At 37.5% G+C, this 23,757-nt stretch overlaps 1 protein-coding gene across 2 annotated transcripts in view; it reads right to left on the bottom strand.

The window, feature by feature from the left end:
- The window catches only part of NALCN (sodium leak channel, non-selective), a 424,006-nt gene that overhangs the window by 65,905 nt on the left and 334,344 nt on the right, over positions 1–23,757 (bottom strand). For both annotated transcript variants that reach the window (XM_037065791.1, XM_037065792.1), the window contains 8 exons: positions 15,288–15,389; positions 14,851–14,920; positions 12,366–12,457; positions 12,155–12,277; positions 2,493–2,549; positions 2,162–2,282; positions 1,936–2,067; positions 818–985 (listed from right to left, as the gene is read on the bottom strand). In XM_037065791.1, coding sequence (XP_036921686.1) covers positions 818–985; positions 1,936–2,067; positions 2,162–2,282; positions 2,493–2,549; positions 12,155–12,277; positions 12,366–12,457; positions 14,851–14,920; positions 15,288–15,389 — 865 coding nt within the window. The remainder of the gene's footprint in view (positions 1–817; positions 986–1,935; positions 2,068–2,161; positions 2,283–2,492; positions 2,550–12,154; positions 12,278–12,365; positions 12,458–14,850; positions 14,921–15,287; positions 15,390–23,757) is intronic.

Raw genomic sequence — 23,757 nt, 5'->3', positions numbered from 1 at the left:
CTGCAACCGCAGCTATTCTCTCACCATAGGTGTGTTTCTAGAAAGCAAGATATAAACAGGCTTATGTAAATTAATTCATGTTTTCCATTCATAAGCAGAACTCATCAGTAACAAAAGAATGCTTTGATCACTCCTCTGTAAGGCAAAGATCCTTATGGAACAGACTGTGAACAATGCACCTCTTACTTCACATTTGATTTGCAACCCTCCTCTTAGCAGACCCTAAATCAATGTTTGCCCAAATAACATGAATGTTTTTCCCTTCAATCACATTTAGAAGTATTCATTACTCTGCAATTAGATTACTTAAAAGCAGGGTACATTTGTATGTTCCTTCTTTTAGCTTGTTTTATATTAACATGCTAAAGATCAGAGACAAGTTCTGTTGCTATATGTTTTAAGGGACATATTGAACGAGATTAAAAACCCAAATGTGTTCATTCCTAATATTATTTGTGAAGTAGGTGGTGTTGAATCTTCTTATCCTTAATTTTCAGATTAGAAAACTATAACCTGAAAAGAAATTATGATCAAGAGTTAAGAATCAAAGTATCAGCAGATACTATGTCTTTGGATTCTCCTTTCATTATCATTTCCAGAGTGCTTCTCTTTAGTTTAAAAAAAATATGTGCTGAATTAAATGTACTAATAAGGTGGAAGCATTTAGGGGTAAGGTTTCAAAATGTGTATTGTGCTTTGTTAGTTTCAAAAACCAAAATTGTAGACTTAACCTTGACAAACAAGATTTACTTTATCCTCCCTTTAGCTACATTAAGGAGTGGAATGGACACTGAAAGCAAAGGTAACTGCAACATACCAAAAAAATTTCCTTGAAGCCACTGAAAAGCTCTCGAACAACTTTCCTCATCTGTGGCACCAGTTTGAATATCCTCAAAGGTCTAAGGCACCGAAGCACCATGAGGAGCTGAGCTCCTGATTCCGCAGGCACATTTTGAGGCATCCAACAAAGAAATATCAAGCTCACCTAGAAGGAAAATAATCATCTCTGAAATTTATTTAATTTATCCTGTACTATCTACATTTTCTGAGAGCCAAGAAACCACAACTTTGCTTTAGTGGAGACTCCATGTGTTATGTGAGACGAGCTGTCATCAGGTGGATACATGGTCTCTTAACTCTCAACTATGAACCTAATCTAGACCCAAGCAGCCTCAAAGAAAAGTCATCAGGTATAAGCAAGAATGAAATAGGAGTGCCTACAATCTATGTACATTAATGCACTCTGCCCCTTCTCTTAACTGACATATTGCAGGCTCCACTATTTTCAACAGGATTGATATTACTTTGATAAAAGATACTAAACTTCATGCTTGACCCTGACACTCACTATTTTATTAACGATCTAAACACGCTACAGTTGATGATCACAGTTCTCCCTGCTGTGTTGAAAAGGGCATTGGCTTTACGCCTTTTTGGACATAAGAGAAAAAATGAAATATCTTTGGTTGCTTCTTATGCTTGACCAAATTAGTTTAACCAAACAGTTGAATGGTCTTTCCTAGCTGGATACTTTGTGCCTTAGAATTGAAAGAAAGGTCCAACAACACTCACTTTAGTTTGCTTTTGGCAGTAAGGGGCTGATCAATCAATTATATAATGCAGGTTTGTTTTTTTTGTTTGTTTTTTTTAGGTTTAGGAGACATAAGAATTGTGGAGGCAAACTAGATTTGCTATCTTAGACCTTATTAAGGTATGTCTATGTTTGTGTGAAAGTGGATGGTGTATTTCAACCATAACAATAAATATTTAGATTGTTTAATGCATGCCTCTATTTAACTATAATGGACTTACATTACCCAAGAAACAGTTTTGGCATCCCAACCTTTTTCTCTCACATATCTCACTCTTGTACTAAGAAAAGCAGATTTTACAAATCTATTACATTTTACATATAGAAAATAATCAGAGACTTACAAGATATATAAATATGTCCATTACTCCACCAAAGTCCCTGATGACAGCAGTTGGGGTAAAAAATAAGCCATCTGCCATAATCTTCAGATTAAGCTCAATGCTCATGAATATCACAAATACATACTCAGCAATCTAAAATAAGCAAAAGGGCGTTTGATCACAATGAATGGAAAAATTGCAGGTAACTTTTTCTTAGGAGCTGTAAGCTGAGATTCAGCAGCCATACCTGCAAAGTAGGTGCATGCATGACTCTTCGGAAGGGGGATTCAAACATCATGGAAATACAGGAGCAGATGGTTACGATGATCATGACCCAGTCCAGGTAAGTCACCAGTCCCAACAAATCACTGCCAAGACCAAACAAAACTGAGAAACACTACCAAAAAAGCCTCCAGTAAAGCCTGTTAAAGGGCAGAGAGGATGCCTCTGTGATTCCAATAATGTGAATGGTATTTTTTCATAGAACAAATAGCAAGAAAACAAAGGGAATTTTTATGCAACATGAAATCGTACACAGAAAATTCAAATGTATATGGAAAACAGCTTGTAAAGCTTACTAAAGTTGATGGTACTTCGTACTTTTCACAGCTCCAGTAACAGGATCTGTTTTAGATCTGTAAGATAGAATAAACATAAAATCATAGCATGGGCTTTATAACTTGCAGCATAAAACCTCTTTTTTACTCTCTTTCCAATATACATTATAATATATGTTAACTATATGTGACTTTGAAAGTCAGAGAACATTAGATGAAAAAAATTAGAAGAGCTTGTAGCTGATATTTATGAAAGTAAAGTTTTATATTTCTCAAAAGACTTTATTTTAGAATTGAAGAGTTCATTCAACAATTTCTGACATGGGTATTGCAAAACTAAATTTTGGCTTTCCTTTAAAAAACTCAGTTAACTTGGGGGAAGATGGCAGTGGAGTAGGACAAAGGATTCTGCTTCCCCCCATGCACCGGAGAAAAACCTGGCTGATCTGCCGAGGAGCGCAGTGGGTAGCCAACAGAGATCCAGCATATAGGAAGGTAGGACTCCAGAAATTGGAGTGGACACTGAATGACCAGACAGTGAGGAGAGGGCTGCAGGTCAATAAGGTCTGAGGGAACAGCGAAGAGGCTGCAGGCCCTCTGCCAGGCCACTCCAGGGCCCAGGGCCCTCCACCTCAGTCTCTGGGAGCCAAGGGCTGGCAGCAAGGTCCTTGGGAGAGAGCCAGTCATCAGCTCCCTCCCTACCTGGCCAGGTGCAGTGTGAAAAAACACCAGGAGAGATCTGTTTGCTTAACATGTCAGAGAGAGGAATGGGCATGAGGAAGCAAAACAGAGGACTTGGATCACCCGTGGATCCTGTGGTCCCCAGCTTGGGAGAATTGAGAGTCACCCTTGCATTTCCCCATAGCACTGGGAAAAGTTTGCACGCAAGCGTGCAGGACCAGGGAAGCCTGGCCAGGAGCACGTGACCAGACCACAGCCCAGGAATGTGAATTCTGGGGAAAGTCTGCTCTCAGTGGGGCACTGGGGAGAGGCGGGGGTCCGGATCTTGGGAGAGCACTGGTGAGACCATCTGAGTTCACTGAGAAGGGAGAAAGGCCACACAAATCGCCCCTCAGACTGCGGTAGCTAGTGTGACCAGAAAAAATGGTTTGACTGCTGGAAAACAACAAGAGGTATTTTTCTGTTTGCTTCTTTTAAAATAATCTTTTATTTTTTAACTTTATTGTTGTTTTATCTTTCAACACTTTTGCCTGCTCTCTTCTTCTTTCTTGTTTGATTCCTTCTTCTTTTCTTTCCAAACCTACCTCTTTTTCCTCCCTTGTGCTGCTTTTATTTTCTTTCTTTTCACCCCCTCCCCCCACAAGTGAGACAAAAGACTTGGAACGATGAAAAGACCAAAGTTGGACTCAAAGAGGGGGCATCCCAACAGGAGAGACAGAGAGACAAAATTCACTTTGCTTTGACAGAAAAACTATAAGTTACTGTATATTTGTGTTTTTTAATTTTTCTTACATCTTTTATTTTAATACTATCCTTGTATTCCTCCTCTGTCTGTATAGTCTTCTTTACCTTAGCTGGATATATTTTATCACTTAACAGGTTTCCCCTGCCCCCTCAATCATAGCGTATTGCTAATTTACTGTCCTTTACTTTCCCTTGCCCAGTTAGTACACTATTGAAGGTCCAATTCTCCATAATCTTGGTATATCACAGATTCTGTCATATGATTGTTGCTCTAATATTATTGTAAATAATAGCTGTTACATACTATTGTACATACTACACAACACCCCTCCCTCAGATCTTAGACCACTTCATTGTTGCCTGAACTATAATACTGTAGTGGTTAACTCTATTTTCTCTCACACTACACCTATTTACCAACCTTTATTCTCACCTTACCTCAGAGTTTGATCTCCTACAACCTCACTCCTTTCTAGATGCAAATCACAAAACTTCCCTCCCCAACAAGAGCCTTATCTTCTCTCCATCCTTTCTAAAAAGTGGCTAGTTGGGTTGAAGATTATGGTTATTGCTGTACATAGCCAGGGGATCTCCTATCTCTTCTCCACTGGCTACTACTGTAAATATCATAGAATACTCTCCTGCTGTCATAAACCAGTTTGCCTTCCCCTCCAACTGATCACAAAAAAAGGGTAGATGGAAGCTATGAACACCAGGATACCCAAGGGAAGAGGAAACCCAACAAAAAGGAACCACCAAAAGATAACAACAGAAGAAGGTGAAGGAGGGAGTAGAAACCACACAACCCTCAACCCAGGAATCTACACCAATGAATCTACACCAGTGAATCTCACAGGTATTATACCAAAAAAGTTCACACCATAAATCCAGGAAGCCAGAACAAATCAATTTAAGAAGCTGAAGCTAAAACAAAAAGAATCTCATAAACAATGGGAAGACAAAGAAACAATCCCCAAATGAAGAAAAAAGGTGGAAGTCTCAGAAAGAATGCTAGATAAAATAAAGGCAAGTCAGCTACCAGATATTGAATTCAAAGCACTGGTTATCAGGGAGTTCAAAGAGCTCACAATGAGCTACCAGAAACTCCAGAGGAGCTACAATGAACTCACTGCAAACTAAATCAACATGAAAAAGGAAATAGAAACTATTATCAAAAGCCAAGAAAAAATGAAGAATACAATTTTGGAGCTGAAGAACACAGTGGAAGGAATCAAAAGCAGGATCGATGAAGCAGAAGATCAGATCAACGAATTGGAGAACAAAGTAGAAAAAAAACTCCCAGAAAGAGGAAGAAAAGGAAAAGAGGCTCAGAAAGAATGAAGAGGGATTAAGAGAAAAGCAAAACAATATGAAACATAATAATATATGAATAATAGGGATACCAGAAGGAGAAGAAGAAGAGCAAGGAATAGAAAATCTACTTGAAAAAATAATGATGGAAAACTTCCCTAATTTAATTAGAGAAAAAGTCATACGAATCCAGGAATCACAGAGTGTCCAAATAAAGAGTAATCCAAAGAAGCCCACTTCAAGACATATCATAATTAAAATGGCAAAATTACAAGACAAAGAGAGAATCTTAAAGGCAGCAAGGGAGAAAAAGGAAGTAACATACAAGGGAGCCCCAATAAGGTTAGCTGCTGACTTCTCAATGGAAATGCTCCAAGCAATAAGAGAATGGCAAGAAATATTTCAAGTAATGAAAACCAGAGGCCTTCATCCTAGGGTACTTTATCCAGCAAGGGTCTCAATCAAGATAGAAGGGCAAATAAAGAGCTTCCAAGACAAAAGAACTCTAAGAGAATACACCTCCACCAAACCAGCTCTGCAAGAAATACTAAAAGGTCCACTTTAAGGAAAAGAAAGAAAAGAGAGTGACAATCAGAAGCACAGGTATAAAAATGGCAATGAATAAGTACCTATCAATAATAACCTTAAACATAAATGGATTAAATGCTCCAATCAAAAGACATAGAATAGCTGACGATAAGAAAGTGTGACCCACACATATGCCGCCTACAAGAGACCCACCTCAGGACAAAAGACCTACACAAACTAAAAATGAGGGGCTGGAAACAAATTTTCCAAGCAAATAGCCAGGAAGAAAAAGCCGGGGTAGCAATACTTATATCAGACAAAATAGTCTTCAAAAAAAGGGCCATAAAAAAGACCCAGAAGCTCACTTCATAATACTCAAGGGAAGAATCCACCATGAAGACATAAACATTGTAAATATATATGCACCCAACATAGGAGCACCCAAATATATAAAGAAAATCTTAGAGGACTTCAAGAAAGATATTGACAGCAACACAATTATACTTGGGGATTTTAACACCCCATTGTCAAAAATGGACAGATCTTTCAAGCAAAATATCAACAAAGATATTGTGGAACTGAACAATGTCCTGGATGAAACAGACTTAACTGATATATATATAACTCTTCATCCCAAAGAAGCTAAACACACATTCTTTTAAAGTGTGCATGGAACATTTCCAAAGATAGACCATGTGATAGGACACAAAACAAGCCTCAACAAATTTAAGAAAATTGAAATCATCCCTAGGACTTTCTCTGATCACAAGAGACTGAAACTGGAAACCAACCACAAGAGAAAAGACCCAAAACATTCAAAATCATGGAGATTGAATAACATGCTACTAAACAACAAATGGGTCAAGAATGAAATTAGGGAAAAAATGAAAATGTTTTTGGAAACAAATGAAAATGAACTCACAACAACCCAAAACTTATGGGACACAGTGAAGGCAGTCCTGAGAGGGAAGCTCATAGCAATACAGGCTTACCGAAAGAAAATAGAAACATTTCAAACAAACAACCTAACCCAACGCCTCCAAGAACTTGAGGAACAACAACAAAGACAGCCCAGAGCAAGTACAAGGAAGGAAATAACCAAGAACAGAGCAGAACTAAATGACAAAGAGACTAAAAGCACAATTCTAAGGATCAATGAATCCAAGAGTTGTTTTTTTTAAAAGATAAACAAAATAGACAAGGCTTTAAGTAGGCTCATTAAGAAAAGAAGAGAGAGGACACAAATAAACACAATAAGAAATGAAAGAGGAGAAATTACAACTGATACTACAGAAATAGAAGGGTTGTAAGCAATTACTATGCAGAACTGTATGCCAAGGAATTTGAAAACCTAGGTGAAATGGACACATTTATAGAAAATATAATCTTCCAAAATGCAATGAAGAAGAAGTAGAAAGCCTGAACAGACCAATAACAGCAGGTGAAATTGAAGCAGTCATCAAAAAACTCCCATCACACAAAAGCCCTGGACCAGATGGTTTCACAGGAGAATTCTACAAAGCATTTAAGGAAGAGCTAACTGCTGTTCTTCACAGGCTATTTCAAAAAAATCCAAAGTAATGGAAGAATCCCAAACTCTTTTTCTGAAGCCAGCATCATCCTAATCCCAAAACCAGACAAAGACACAACAAAGAAAGAAAACTTCAGGCCAATATTGCTGATGAACATAGACACTAAAATCCTGAACAAAATACTGCAAACCTCATCCAACAATACACTAAAAAAATCATTCACCATGACCAAGTTGGATCCATCCCAGGGATGCACAGATGTTTCAAAACTCCCAAATAAGAAAACATCATACATCATATAAATAAAAGCAAAGAGAAAAATCACATGATCATATCAAAAGATGCAGAAAAAGCTTTCAATAAGGTACAACACCCATTCATGATAAAAGTAATCAGCAAAGTGGGAATAGAGGGAGCATTCCTCAATATAATAAGGGCCATATACGAGAGACCTAAAGCCAACATCATACTCAATGGGCAAGAACTAAAATCTTTTCCACTAAGATCAGGAACAAGACAAGGTTGTCCACTTTCACCACTTCTATTCAATATAGTATTGGAAGATTTAGCCACAGCGATCAGACAAGAAAAGGAAATAAAAGGCATCCAAATAGGAAAGGAGAAAACAAAACTGTCACTGTTTTCAGATGACATAATAGTGTACATGGAAAATCCTATAGACTCTACCCTAAAACTGCTCAACCTAATAAGTGAATTTGGCAAAACAGCAGAATACAAAGTCAATATCCAGAAATCAAATGCATTTTTGTATACTAACAATGAAACAGCAGAAGCAGAAATCAAGAAAAAAATCCCATTTGATATAGCAAAAAGGAAAATAAAATACCCAGGAATGAACCTAACCAAGGAGGTAAAACACTTGTATGCAGAACACTACACAACACAGAAGAAAGAAATCAAGGAAGTAACAAAAAAAAAAAAATGGAAACATATACCATGTTCATGGATTGGAAGAATTAACATCACCAAAATGTCCATACTACCCAAATCAATTTAGAGATTCAATGCAATACCTATTAAAGTACCAATGGCATACTTCACAGACATAGAACCAATACTTCAAATATTTTTATGGAACCATAAACAACCCTGAATAGCAGCTGCAATTTTGAGAAAGAAGAACAAAGTAGGAGGAATCACAGTACCTGATACCAAACTGTATTACAAGGCCACTGTAATCAAAATAGCTTGGTACTGGCATAAAAACAGGCACATAGACCAATGGAACAGAACACAGAGCTTAGAAATAAACCCAAAACTCTATGGCCACTTAATATTCGACAAAGGGAGCAACAACATAAAATGGACCAATCATAACCTCTTCAACAAATGGTGTTGGGAGAACTGGATAGCTACATGCAAAAAAATGAAACTCGAACACCAACTTACACCATATACCCAAATTAATTCAAGGTGGATAAAAGACTTAAATATAAGCTGTGACACCATTAAAATCCGAGAGGAGAACATTGGCAGGAAAATCTCAGATATTTCACCCAGCAACGCTTTTACTGATATGTCCCCTAGAGCAAGGGACATAAAGGAAAGAAGAAACAAATGGGATCTCATCAAAATTAAAAGCTTCTGCATGGCTAAAGAAAACAGAATTAAAATTAAAAGAGAGCCAACCATATGGGAAAACATATTTGCCAATGATACCTCAGACAAAAGTTTAATCTCCAAAATATACAAAGAACTCACACAACTCCACTCAAAGAAGAGAAGCAACCCAATTAAAAAATGGGCAAAGGACTTGAACAGACACTTCTCCAAGGAGGACATACAGAGGATCCAGAGACACATGAAGAGATGCTCAATATCACTAGCTATCGGAGAGATGCAAATTAAAATCACAATGAGATACCACTTTACACTGATGAGAATGGCCATCATAAACAAAGCAACAAACAACAAGTATTGGAGAGGTTGTGGAGAAGAGGGGACCCTAATCTATCATTGGTGGGATTGCAGACTGGTACAACCATTATGGAAAACAGTATGGAATTTTCTCAGAAAACTAAAATTGGACTTGCCTTTTGATCCAGCAATTCCACTGCTAGGATTGTATCCTGAGAACCCTAAAACACCAGTCCCAAAGAACCTATGCACCCCAATGTTCATAGCAGCACAATTTACAATAGCCAAGAGTTGGAGGCAACCTAGGTGCCCATCAGTAAGTGAATGGATCAAAAAACTATGCTACACATACACAATGTAATTCTATGCAGAAGAAAGAAAGAAAGAGCTATTACCCTTAGCAACAGCATGGATGGAACTAGAAAGCATTATGCTGAGTGAAATAAGCCAGGTGTTGAAAGACAAATACCATATGATCTCACCTTTAACTGGAAGCTAAACAACAAAACAAACAAGCAAACAAAATAAAAACAAAGACACTGAAATAGAGAACATGGGGACAGTGACCAGAGGGAGAGGGGAGGGATTTTCAGGGGAAAAACGGGAAGAATTTACAGGAACTAGTATAAATGACACATGGACAAGAACTAAGGGGGGTGGAAATGGGAGGGAGGTGGGGAGCACTGGGGGGGGGGGGCTGGGCTGGGTTGGAGTAAAGGACAGAAAACTGTACTTGAACAGTAATTAAATTTTTTAAAAAGAGAGAAAAAAATGCTCACCTTTACCATGAGCAGAAACTCACCAATTTTAATCAGTCATATTTATATCATGGTTTTGAAATCTATCATTTTAGGATAACAGTTATTAAGATTTTTCCTAAAATATAAAATTTTTTGAATGAGTATACCTATACAAAATAACATATAACTAGATTTGTAAACCCCACATAATATTTATAAATTACTTGTATATAAATAAATTTGTAATTTAAACCTTCAAAAAAAAAAACTCAGTTAAAAATCTTTGCCTTAGTAGCTTGAAGATGTTCCTCACAATTAGTTAATTAAATATCAATACATTCAATAGAGTCCTTTACCCTGTATTTACGTATGAATATGTGGAGTAATGTATGTAGAATTTCTTGGGAAGGGGACTTCTAATTCTTACTTTCAGGGAACTAGTCTTCAGTGAAATCCCACATGGTGTTTGTACATGTACTCCCAATGACAACAAAGTCATCCTCAGTCCATATCAGCTGCATTGCTGACAAGGAGAATTACACCACAGTAAATGAAGTGGAGAATTGATAATCAGATATTGACATGAGGACAGCCACCAGGATAATTTCAGATAAAAAAACCATTTTGGAACTGAAAATAAACTCTAAATTGTCAACTTATTGTTTTACTTTGTGAAAATTCAGGGAGTTTTTAATGATTATTCCTCGGCTGCTTGAAACTATGAAGGTCTTCCTAGAATAGCAGAAAGAACAACAGACTGGCAGTCAGAGAGAGCCATGCACTAACTAGCTGGTGTCCTTGAGCAAAGCTCTCATCCTCTGCTGACATAAATGCCCTCCTCTGTTGAAGAAGGGGGGATAAAATGTTATCAAATGGTTGCTGAGGTCTCCTCCAATCCTAAAATGTTATTGTAGTGTATTGGTTTCAGATGGCTGCTATAACAAAAGTACCACAGACTGAGTGGCTTACACAACAGAAATTTATTTTCTCACAATTCTGGAGGCTAGAAGTTCAAGATGAAGGTGTCAGTAGGTTCTTTCTGACAGCTGGGAGAATATGTCTCAGGCCTCTCTTTCCTTGGCTTGTGGATGGTCGTTTTCTCCCAGTGTCTTCACATAGTCTTCCTCATTTTATAAGGACACCAGTCATACTGAATTAAAGCTCATTCTAATGACCCCATCTTAATTTATTTAATTCTTTTTTAAAAATATTTTACTTATTTATCTTTAGAGAGGAAGGAGAGAAGGAGAGAAATATCAATGTATGGTTGCCTCTCATGAGTCCCCTGCTGGGAACTGGCCTGCAACCCAGGCATGTGCCCTGACTGGGAATCGAACCGCGATCGTGTGGTTCGCGGGCCCATGCTCAATCCACTGAGCTACACCAGCCAGGGCTTTAATTTAGTTAATTCTTTAAAGTCCTTATCTCGGTTACATTCTGAGGAACCGGGGGTTAGCACTTCAACATATGAATATTTGGGGGGGACACACAATTCAGCTCATAAGAGAGAGTAAATATCAAATGTTATTGATTACAAAGGAGATTAATTTACTTAAAGGATAGCATCAGGGAAGGTCCAATTACAGATGGGAAAGCATCTATACTTCTTCCAAGACTCTTAATGTCTTCAGGGTATTCACTTAAAATTATGCATGACAAACATTCCCTTTCATCCATGGGCTGCCTACTAAAATGGGTTTGAGTCATCACAAATGCAGCATCCTCCCAGTTGACTACAATGACAGCTTCTCGCACATTTCTTCCTTTTGGGTAGGAATGGAGTCACTGGCCAGTGGGTTTTCTTCTTGTAACAGTTGGTAATGAAAACACTAGTCAACTTTCTTTCTACTTTACATTATTCAAGAAGAAACCAACTGGGGTATTTTTGATCACAAAGAAATTATAAGTCAAATAGACATGCTCAATCACCTTCACCTTGTCATTCAGCCTCCCTTTGCTTCAGTATTTTCAAAATAAATATGGAGTTAATAACACTGGTACAAATTTATTGAGCGACAGTTAAAAATGAACAAATAAAAATGGCTGTTAAGTGTTTTCTAAACATGAGTTTTATATAAATCTTAACTATTTGCACCCTTTGTTTTCTACCTGGTTGGCTGCTTAGCGAACAGGAGCAGCATGATTAATTAGGCCACAGTTTATTTTGTGACCCCATTAGGATTACATATTCCTTCTTCCTGGTATGACAACCTTCCCTGCTGTTTGTGCAATTCAGGCCAAACACCAGGCTGAAATTGAGTGTACTTACGCATTGAAGCGAGCACGGACCACTACTCGGCAGAAGTTTCTGAACCTGTGTTCTCGTCCTACTATGAACAGTGGCTTATCAAAGTATGGATGGTTCTCTCGAAGTTCCTCCTCTTGCACTTTCCTGAAATGGGAAATTTGTAGATGAATAAGGTTAAGGGAATGTTTGCTGTTCCAAAACAAGAGCCAAGAAACACTGTAGTAACCTGTACCTTTTCATTTCTGCTTGCTCCTTTTTTTCTTGTATCATCTTTATTTCACTGTCTTCTCTTTGTGCATTTCTATATCTTACTGTATTGGAATGCTAGAAATAAATAAAAGGGGCAAATCAAAATAAGTAATATTTTTGAAGGTCCCCCAAATGATCATTTTTTAAAAAATTAAAATAAAAACTTTTTATTTTCTGTATATTTTAACAGTCACGGTCATCTTAACAAGGGTATTTTTTTTTACTCCAAAGGGTTTTTCACAATAAAAATACATATTGAAAATCAATTATGTGCCAGGTACTTTTCTAGTGCTGGCAAAAGGAGAAAGAAAAAAGCAAACAAATAAATCTCTGAAAAGATCCTAGATTTTATGGGGCTAATAAAAATGATTATTCTAGTCAGGGGAGATAGACTAAAATTAAATCAAAATAAACAAAATGTTAGAAAAGGCTTAGCACTATGGTAAAAAAAAATAAATGGGAATAAAAAGTGACAGAAGACTCTGAGTTTAAATAGACAAGTTGGAGCAGGCCTCAATAAGAAGTTATTTGAGCAAAGAGTAGGAGGATGCAGGCCACTAGATTTTAACAGAGATGTGTTCTTCCAGAGTAGTGAGTGGATCTGCACACGGAATAGCCAGAATGCCAGTGCAGGTGAAGAGAAAGCAACAGTGTAAGAGAAAATGTGGCCAGAACAGTGTGTGTGTAGGGAGTTGGGGGAGCAGATCATGTAGAATATTCACTCCGGTTTTCACTCTGTGGGAAGTAGAGAACTATTATTCAAATAACGTCATAAATTTTATAGAAAGTAGTCCCTAGATTGGATTATCTGTCTCTTCTATCATTTGGAATAAGTGAAAAAGATGAAACTCTCTATTTTAAATTGCCTCTATTATGAAGGAAATAGGAAAATTAGCAGAACCTCCATGACCATTTGCTATGGAAAAGATGGGGATAGATTTTTCTTAAACATCTATGTTGAAAATATAACAAAATATCTTTGAAGAAGAAATAAACTTCTGAATTGAAATAATTCAAACAGAGCCTTTTGTTGTATGTATTTAAAATATTTTCAAAGCCATGTTCTAATTTGATTTTGATTTATATTGTGCTTCTATTGAATTACATTAAAGGAAAGTCCTTTGAATTAGTGTTGCCTCTCTGAATTTTTACCCCCAAATTTCTCCATGTACTATGGCTGAGCACAAATTATACTAAGTACACAGGCCATGTATTAGATCCAATCACAATTCCATGTTGACAAGATGGTGGATCATATCAGACAGCCTCTGGCTTAGAAATTCATGTAGGGAATGTGTTTCTGTTAATTAGAACAATGTACCTTGGATAATCTCAATATTAGGTTGTTCTCATCACCAACGTCTTCCATTCTCAATTTTACCTGGAACACTTAGTGAGAACAGTTTACTCTAAGATAGCAGTTTCATGAAAGCAGATGAAGTATGATGAAATAGTCCAGAAACTTGTAAGAAAGAAGAGGTAAGTGATGGAAAAGACAAAAAAAACCCCAAAAAACAACAAAAAAACCCCAAAACTGTAAAGCTTTGCTAACTTTCTCTTGCTTGACCTTTTTTTTTTTTGCAAATGCTATCCTTGGCTCTGAATGTTCAAGACTGCTCTCTCATCCCAGTTATCCAGTCAACTTAAGACCTATACTTCAATCTAGTTTTCACTACTGGTAATTAATAGGTACTTTCCACCTCTCACGGTAATCTCAGCATGGTAGAGCTGCTGGTGAGTCTAACCTGGAAGATAGAATTAAGCCTCTTCGGGTGCCATGTGATTTTCACATGGTTCCCTCTTTTATTCATCTGGGACTCTGTGCTCATGTAGAGGAGCACACTTTGAGCATCCTCTAACATTCCCTGCCTCAAATTGCTGATCATCTCTTACTAGATGGTAAGTGCCTGCAGGGCAGAGACAATATCTTATTTCCCCACTAGTCCTCATCACTTAGAATCTGGCATATGATGGATGCTTGACATATATTTGGGTCAGTAAATAAACAAATGAGTGATCTGAAGTCTAAAAGCAGAGAAATTATTGGGAAATCTTGTGCAGTTTTGACATAAATATTCTCTTAGAAATAAAATTTTATTTCCTACTATGCAAAGTCCTGAAATAATGGACAGTGGATTGAGATTCTAGAATATTTTAAATTTAGTAAATATTCACAGTTAGTAATGTGAATCACTCCTATAAAATGCTTTGGATGTCTTTAATTTCAGTCAAATGTAACTAATATGTCATTTTTGTCTTGCTATCTTAAGAAAGGCATGTGGGATGTCTGGAATTTTCCAAAGTTAACCATCATTTTCTGTACCTGGTCTCCTCATTTCCTCTGGTAGAGTCTTAAGGAAAGGTGACAATGTGACAGAAAGACCCAGGTGCTAGAATCATCTAAGCAGTCACTTAAACACATTTTCATAATCATTTTTCCAAAATCCAAAGCATTGCTTAGAACTTACATCTTGTGTCAGAGTTTCAAGAGATTTCCCCCTGCTGATCCTCTGGCTGTTTGATCCGTGTCTTAGTGATCTAAAACAACCACAACCAACTGGTTAATATGTACATTTCAAGACCAAATTTTGATTTAAGCAATGATGATTATTTTTAAAAACTTTCTTAAATAAAACAAGCTTATTTATTTATTTTTTATAGTAAAAGCTGTAGTCTATCCAAATGTCTTTGATCTTTCCTTCTGATTTTAAAAGTGAGAATTTGGCCATCACCAAAAAAATAGTTTTCAAAGATCTTTTGAATCTTTGGATATGATTGTAAATTTTATTATTGTTACCATCAAGGAATAGAACCCATGCTTCTAACCTGGGCTGTGTACAGTGAACCCTTCCTGTAAAATTCCTTTCCTTAGTTTCTATGTAGCCTCATCCCGTGGTGTATTTACCTGCGCTCTTGGCGGATATGGTGCTGCACACTGAGAATTGACCTTTCCTTTGCTGGCTGCCCCTCAAATGATCCACTCAGCATGCGCTGTCGAGTGCAAGCTCTAGGGGGAAAAAAAGAGAGAAAGCCGAAGATAAATGCATGATCAGTACACTTAGGATGAATAATACATAACTACTCATTACTCTTATTATTTTTAAGGAAACATCAATGGTAAGGCAAAATACAGCAAATGACACACAACAATAAAAGAAAAGGAGCTTTAGGCTTCGTGTCAAGAACACTTACAAAGCAGAGCTGTCATAGCTATGAAGAGGGGCTGGAAAATCAACAGAAAACACTTGCCCCCTACCACCCACCACACGTATATTTTCCCTCCTATCACCCAAATAGGTGAGCTTCATTCGGGATTCTGTAAGTAGTAGTACAAGCCTGACCACAGTTAATTATGATGTTGGTTTTTATTGGAGGTTTCTAATAAAAGCCCTTAGGGAAGAATTTGTCTACCCAGGTCCCTGGGATAATGGAATATATGTTCCAAAAAGATTTTGCAGAACTCATAAAATTAGAAAGGATAAAGTTAGATAGATGCACAAATTAGCAATAAAAAATAACTACAGTGGAAATTAATACCTAAAGAAGCCTCAGTCTAAAGTTTGTGACTTGCAGATAATCAGTTACCATTTTCTTTGTAGCTACAGAACACTGAAGACTTTTAAAAATGTGTTCTCTTCTTCATAATTGGGTGTCTCAATACCTGTGGTGTGAATGATTTGCAGAGAGAACAAAATTTCTTCTTCAGAAAGCTCTCTCCAACTTAAAATCACAGAATTTCCCTTGTTGTAGTAGTTAAATGCAAAGAAATAATACAGAGATTAAGAGAGCTATGTTCCAGAGGCAAAACTGTCATGAATTAGTTGAGTGATCCTCTAGCTCAGTTTCCTTATGGGTAACATGAGGAGAAGGCCTTGATCTCAAAGAAAACTTATAGGCTTAAAATAATATAGTTTTATGATGTGAAAATCTTATGACACCATAATTTGTTCAAGAGCTGATCACATGTACTATTGTTATTGTTTTACATCACACTTTTATATTTATGTTTCCTAACTTGTTACCTAAACTGGCTTTGAATTCTATTACTGTTTGACTCGAGGTTAAGATCTTTGAGAAAAGACCTATGTCTGTTTATTATACATATTACAGCAACTTTTATAATACCATGTGTATATTTAAGTACTTAAAAATGCCTTTGATGCTAATGAAGATAATTATGGTGAATACCTATGAAAAATTATAGAAACTCAATAAATGCAAATGAATTATAGAAAATAACGCTCAACTCATTAGTATTCTTGGAGTAATAAGCAGCATGAATCTTTTTGAGATAAAATCCAAGCCAAAATTGTATTGAACAACAAGGATTTATGATAATAATATACAGAGATTGTGCTTATTTCCAGGATTACAATGATGTTGCATAGGAAGATACATTTATAAGTTAGGCTGAATTGACAAAGGTGTAGCATGATCTTATGTATACTAAAGATTGTGCAACAAAATACTGAAAATTATGAGGCCATGCTGTGAAAAACTATTTGGGCAAGGGTGTTATTCTGACATAGATATACAGATCTCTGCCATTTGTGTAAACCGTCAAGACTCAACCTGCAGCTACTGCCTTAGTAACTTTTATTCTTTTGTCACAAGACCCTCCCTTAAAGTAGCTAAGACCTACAAGCCTTATATGCAAAACACATACAACTGGATTATAACATACCCATTTGAGTTGAGTGTCTTGCTTTGTTTGAAGTGGAAGAATGTAACTGGCTTTAAGCTGCCTCTGCTAGAGGACTGCTGCTTTTGTTACTGGACTAAACTGGTCTGGGTCCCTAAGTACATCAAAGCTTAATAGGATGCAGACAAGAGTCTGCAGCAAAGAAAGTGAGGATTTAGTTTTAGGAATTTTTAGAATTTATTTTTAGGTTGTATTTTGGTCTGCTCTTGGAGACACAGGTGAGCTAATGCTCAAAGATCGAGCTCACTGATGGCTTCTAGGGCACAGGTGTCAAACACAGGCCCATGGGCCAAATCGTGCCCTCCACCTTGTTTTATCCGGCCTATACCTTGTTTCTACCTGGCAGCAGCACTGAACTCTCCCTTAACTGTTGAGAAGTAGTTACATTTATACAGTCCTAAAATTATATTTGGCCTTTTGAAGGCAACCGAGAGGCTGATATGGCCCCTGGTGAAAATGAATTTGACACCCCTGTTCAAGGGGATGGGTTATATAGGGGGAAATCATTAATCATGGTGACTAAGGGAGTTAGGGTCAGGGTCAGGGTCATGGTCCCTATTGATTGGTCAGTGCTAGGGTAGAGAATCACTGATCAGTGCTCCTGGTCCTGATGGCAGCCATGGTACAATTGTGTCGGGTTTTGGTTGCTTTTCTGGATCTGGAGCTGTCACTCAACTGAGACCTAGATGTTATCTCTAGTTTAATCAAAACTCTGCTGCTAAGATTATTTGACACCAACCAGAATCTCATTGTCCTGAGTGCTGAATGATTAAGGGAGTGGACGTGCAAGGTAGAGAAGGAGGCAGGTGAGTCAGGTTGCTAAACGAAATCAGTTTGAATCAAAAAGAAAGCAAGGAGAAAAGGTCATACTAAAGAAATGAAGTTTCTGTGCAGTTACAATGTTTGCTCAACAGCTCAGCCTAAGGCTGCCTGGGCATTCTTACCAGAGAAGAGTTAGCATTGCAGTTCCTGATACTAGGACCTAAAGGATGTCCCAGCACCTGGGTCAGCATAACACAACTATGCCTGCTGGGTGGCCTCGGGTATCTAGCTGAGACCCCTTCCTCTGATTATAAGAGAAACAGGTCTCTATGGAGACCCTTTGGCTATTGGAAAGATTCCCTCTACCTTGGGACATCTCTTCTTTCAACTCTAATAGTGTGGCTGAAGTGGTGAGAAAGCAAGTCCCTTTTTCTCTTTGCAACTTTTCCCAAAAGAGAAAAGTCTTTCCTACCGAGTCTAGAGAATTCGGAAAATACTACTAAAAAGGGCTGGAGTTTCAGTCATATATGTAAATCTTTGTTTTCTACATGATTCAGTATTTCCTGTGTGTGTGTATGGGGCTGGTTTTTAGCTCTACTCTGTGATCAGAAAACCTGTGCTTAATCAGTTGAGATGACCATTTAAATGTAATGCATAAAACTATTTGTTTTCATTTCCTTATCCTACTACTTTCTTCTATGTTTATAACACTGTTTGCTAGTAAAATTTTAAACGAGATAATGATGGGGAAAAAAAGTGCTCAGTAACTATGGGCCTGTTAAATCATCTAACAGGTGATTTCAGAGTTCAGTAGAAGCATAAACTCCAGTGGTTTCCATATTCTCACTGAGAGGTCCTTGCTGGGATCTTCTCGAGCAGAGGCTGCTTACCCACTTCCTCACTTCCTGGGCTCCAAAAGAATATGTTGGGTTCCAGTGACATAATCTTAGCAAAGTGAAGGCAGGCAGATGTGCATGGCTTGGCTTGGTTAAAAGGTCCCCTGTGCCAGCCCCACACTTCCCAGCACTCCACCTCCGAGTCTCGCACCAAAGCAAAGGTAGACAGTCTCCATCTCCATTTAGCAATGCTCTTGTTCAGTCTCTTCTTGGATCAAATGCTTCCTCTTTTCTGTGAATATCTTCAATGACTTTTGAATGAGAAAACTCAGTAGGTACTCAATAACTATGTTAAATTAACCTTGTAATTCTGTGAAGATCAAATATTTTATTTTCTTTTTTGGTGACTTCATGCTTATGGAACATGGACATAATCACAAACAAAATAGCATGTATTTGAAATATGCTTTTTAAAAGGGAAGTTAAATAGTATCAATTTTATCTCAGGCTGGAATACTATGCCATCTCAAAATTAGCTGCACACCAATGATAGATGACAGCAATGAAAAAAAACAGACACTAGTTCTTGCAAGTAGGAAATTTATAAACCTCTCTCTATATTCTAGGTGAAAGTTATTAAGGGAAACCTGAGTAAGCTAGTGTGAGGCTAAGCTAAATTCATTTCAGTATAAATGGGAGATCTGATCTGTCACTGAGAATATGGTCTCCATATATTGTGTGTTACAGCAATCTATTGTCAAGGTGAAATAATAAAGGATTAAGGAATTCAAAAATTTTAATATTTTACCAGTAAGGAATTTGAGACTTTTAATATTTTACCAACATTTTAGTAAAAGACCTACTCTAAAGAAGAACTTGAATGTTCAATTAAATTATATTTTGTCACTTAAAATTTTTCATTTGAATTTGATGGCTTTTGTTCTCACATAAAGATAAAACAAATATGTTTTCAGGAAGAAAATGTTCATGTATTTGCTGCCTAGAGAAAAGACAAAGATAATGGTATTGAAAAAATCACACTGATCTTTGGGGAAGGTCTTGGTCTCAGTTTTCTTAGGGGGAAACTGTGTTATTAAGGTCTTCAGCATCTCAATCTCATCATCATGGCATATACTGGAGGGGCCAGTTTCCTAGGACACCATCTAGTGGCTAACATTAAAATATTGGTCTACCAGCTTGGCCTCTGGAACTAGGAAGCACAAGCTTCAAGTGTCTGATGAAAAATAATGAACTCTTTTGTCTTGTGTGAGTGAGGAAATTCTCCATTATGCAGGCATATGTAATCCCTTTATTCCTACTCCCAGGAGGAGAATCACAGTGAGGCATTTTCCTTTTCCCAGTCGGGGTCAATGTTATGCCCTCTATCTTTGAAAGTAAAACAAACCTAGGACCCCTGATGATGATTCAAATGTGGGAATATTCTTCAATAAACACATATTCCAAGTTGCAAAAATATTACCCCTGGTCTCTTGCCAAGCCTTTGAAAAAAACATATGAAAGATTGATTCTTTTTTTCTTCTTCTCTGTATTGCCTTTGTGCTGTGGAATTTCAATTGCATCTTAACATGACAGCCATATATGAATAATCTTCTATGGAGGCTGAGGGAAGAGAATTGTGTCTTAAGAAATTGTCTCTGTTTTTCTTGACATTTCTCCACCTAAAATATTTTTAAATTGGCCCAAAGATTATGGTTATTTGAGAGATTTTCTGAGCTTTATTAGCCTATAAATACCACTAGTTGTTTATAGAAACAGTAGCAGGGGGTCCTCAGTTTTTTCCTATGCTTCTCCATGTCTTCCTTTTTAATGTTGCAGAACAAAGGTGTTGGAAAAGCCTGTATATTCTGTAATAAAAAAGAGGCCTATGAGTCTTCAAATTATTTTCATTCATTATTAAAAAGTTAGATTGCATGATACCATCTGGTATTAAATATAATTACCATCTAAAGGAACTGCAATGTAACTTTGCAGAGCATTAAATATGAAGGATTTTACTCAACTCTTCATCTCCACAAGGTAACACATTACAAAATATTCTCTGATATCAGAGAATATAATGTAATCTCATCAACAGACAAAAAGAAAATAGTCCTTCTGTGATACTTATGTTAACTATGGTAGAACTGTATAAGAAAATAGAAAATGAGTATTTCCTGGAATGGGCTCTTACCTGACACTACTGAAGTGACAAGGTGATTGTCCAAAGCAGAGACAATGGGAGATACTAATGGGTGAGGTTCTCTGTAATGAGCTCTTGCTGAGATGAGGAAAAAGCTGCATTTTTATTGTAGTGAATATTTCATTTCTTTGTGAATCAGCCCAGGGCTGAGTAAATGGATATGGCTCTTGAATAGCAACAGCAGATTAATTTGTCCCAATCTTGTATTTTAATAAAAATGTTTTCATATACAGAAATGTAAATACATGTCTGGGCTAACTAGAACCTCATTGTAGATTGAAAAATAAAAGTAGGCTTTAATGTCTTATCATATGTAGGTACTTCAATAAAAAAGAATATTGAGACATAGCTCACAACCACATCAAAATTACAACTAAAATATAGAACAATCATCACTCAGGAACATCAGAAATCAGGGAAGTCTGACAACTATGGAATCAAAGAAACCACATCTATCCAGGCTGGTAGGAGGGGTGCAGATGTGAAATAGGCTGGTCCTATAGCCATGTGGATATAAATTTGGGAGGGGTATCTTGGGAGCAAAGAGTCCCAGCCTCACCCCCAGTGCCAGGAATTCCATGCCAGGGAGTTAAGTCCCCACAATTTCTAGCTACAAAAACTGGAGGGGATTGAGTAGGCAAAAGAAACTGCTGGAGCACCAAGCAGTTCCTCTCAAAAAACCCACACATGGACTCACCTCACACTCACTCCCTCTGAGCCCCAGAACCAGGGTAGCAGCTTTAAGGGAACCAGGGGCATACTGGGAGAAACTGAAGTATCTGGCATCAAGGTGACCAGAGGCCATTGTTCCTTTTCTAAACCCTGCCCCCACAGAGCACAGAGCTGGCAACCTGGTGCCATATCTGAGACTCCATCAACTTGGTTAACACTGTTTGATCCACCTTGAAAATTGCCTGATACTCATCCTTACCCAATTTACAGGCCCACCCAAGCTGCTTTTCCCTAAGAATGGCTGGTCTTGGCTTCTAAATCCTATCAAACAAGCAATAGCTCCCTTCAGTGAGCCTTAGTGGCAGCCAGATTAGAGTCATAGCTTGGTTTTCCTCCAAATCTCCAAGTCCAGCACAAGAAGCAGCCATCTCAGATTGGTTTACAGCTCAGACAGTGTGTTCTGGGCAAAATACAGGTAGGGGCTGACCTTAGCCTGCACCACCTCGGAAACCTCAGGGCCACTGCACCCAGTGGATAGCTACAGACCGTGTTGGAGAACCAACAGTGTGCCCCTGAACAGCTGATACTCCACACACAGCAGAGGCTGGTGTCAGTAGTCCCCTCCCTTTGATCTTTGAACAGCAACCAAGACTCAGCTACAAGAGGAGGATGTACACAGCCCACTTGAAGGGCATACCCAGCTGGAATGATAGGGGAGGCTGTGCCACTGAACCTTTTAGGACACCTACTATATTAGGCCATACTATCAAGACACAAAGTTAAAGCAGCTCCACGTAACACATAGAAACAAACATATGGAAGTTGCAAAAATGAGGAGACAAAGAAACATGGCTTGAATGAAAGAACAGATAAAAACTCCGAAAAAGAGCTGAATGAAATGGAGATAAGCAATCTATCAGATGCAGAGTTCAAAACACTGTTTATAAGGATGTTCAAGGAACTAGTGAGGACCTTAGCAGCATAAAAAAGATAGAGCAGAAATGAAGGATACATTAAATGAAATAAAGGACAATTTTCAGGGAAATAACAGTAGAGTGAATGAAGCTGAGAAATAAATTAATGTTTTGGAATATAGGGAAGCAGAAAACAACCATGCAACCAAGAAGAAGAAAGAATCCAAAAAACATGAGCATAGCATAAGCAGCCTCTGGGACAATGTTAAGAGGTCCAACATTCCCATCATAGAAGTGCCAGAAGGAGAAAAGAAAGAGCAAGAAATTGGAAATCTCCCTTAAAAAAAAGTGAAAGAAAATGCCTGTAATTTGGTGAAGGAAATAGACATGCAACTCCAGGAAGCACAGAGAATCTCAATCACAATGCAAAGAGGCCCACTCCAAGACACATCATAATTAAAAGGCCAAAGGTTAAAGATGAAGAGACTCTTAAAAGCAGCAAGAAAAAAGAAGTTAGTTACCAGATGGTTGCCAGATGGGATGAGGGAGCAGGAAAATGGGTGAAGAGGTGAGGGCATTAAGAAGCATGAATAGGTAGTTACAGCACAGCCATGGGGATGTAGAGTACAGTGTAGGAAATGGAGTAGCTGAAGAACTTATGACATGAACAATGGTGGGGGGGGTGCCTGAGGCAGTAGAGGGTGCTGGGTGGAGGGGGCCAAAGTGGGAAAAATCATCACAACAGTAATAGCGTAATCAGTAAATATAATTAAAAATAAATAAAACTTACAAAAGGAACTGGAAAAAAGGAAATTAACTAATGGGAAATCTATGCCTTTAGTGCATCTATTAAAATTTAGTAAATAAAATGTCAGACACATCATTCATTGAAGTTCATCTTTAGTAACCCAACTACTAACTCAGAGAAATGTAAATTACCACACAAAGACTAAACTTTTTATTATAGTAAAAGTAAAATTTTTAAAATGCTGCACAAACCATGTAAACCAGTTTTTCCACAGGTACACATTTTCTGTGTTACTTATTACCTTAACCTCCAATGATAGAATAGTAAAAGAAAAACCTTGTTAAATTATCTTCCCACACTTGTTAGATAAAATTTAATAGCAGCTTTTCTAATCCAGAGCAATGTTACAATCACCTTGGAGCTTATCTGAAAATAATCTACAAAGCAGATACTAGTTCAATGAAATATACCATATTTTGATTACCACAAATCAGGTACTATCTAGGAAAGCATCTCAGGTTATATTATTTTACTAATGTTA

Source organism: Sturnira hondurensis, unplaced genomic scaffold, assembly GCF_014824575.4.
Source record: "Sturnira hondurensis isolate 20B ecotype Veracruz unplaced genomic scaffold, ASM1482457v3 Scaffold0016184, whole genome shotgun sequence".
In the NCBI taxonomy this organism is placed as follows: domain Eukaryota; kingdom Metazoa; phylum Chordata; class Mammalia; order Chiroptera; family Phyllostomidae; genus Sturnira; species Sturnira hondurensis.
The sequence above is the reverse complement of the archived record's forward strand: the minus strand, read 5'-3'. Positions and strand labels throughout refer to the sequence as shown.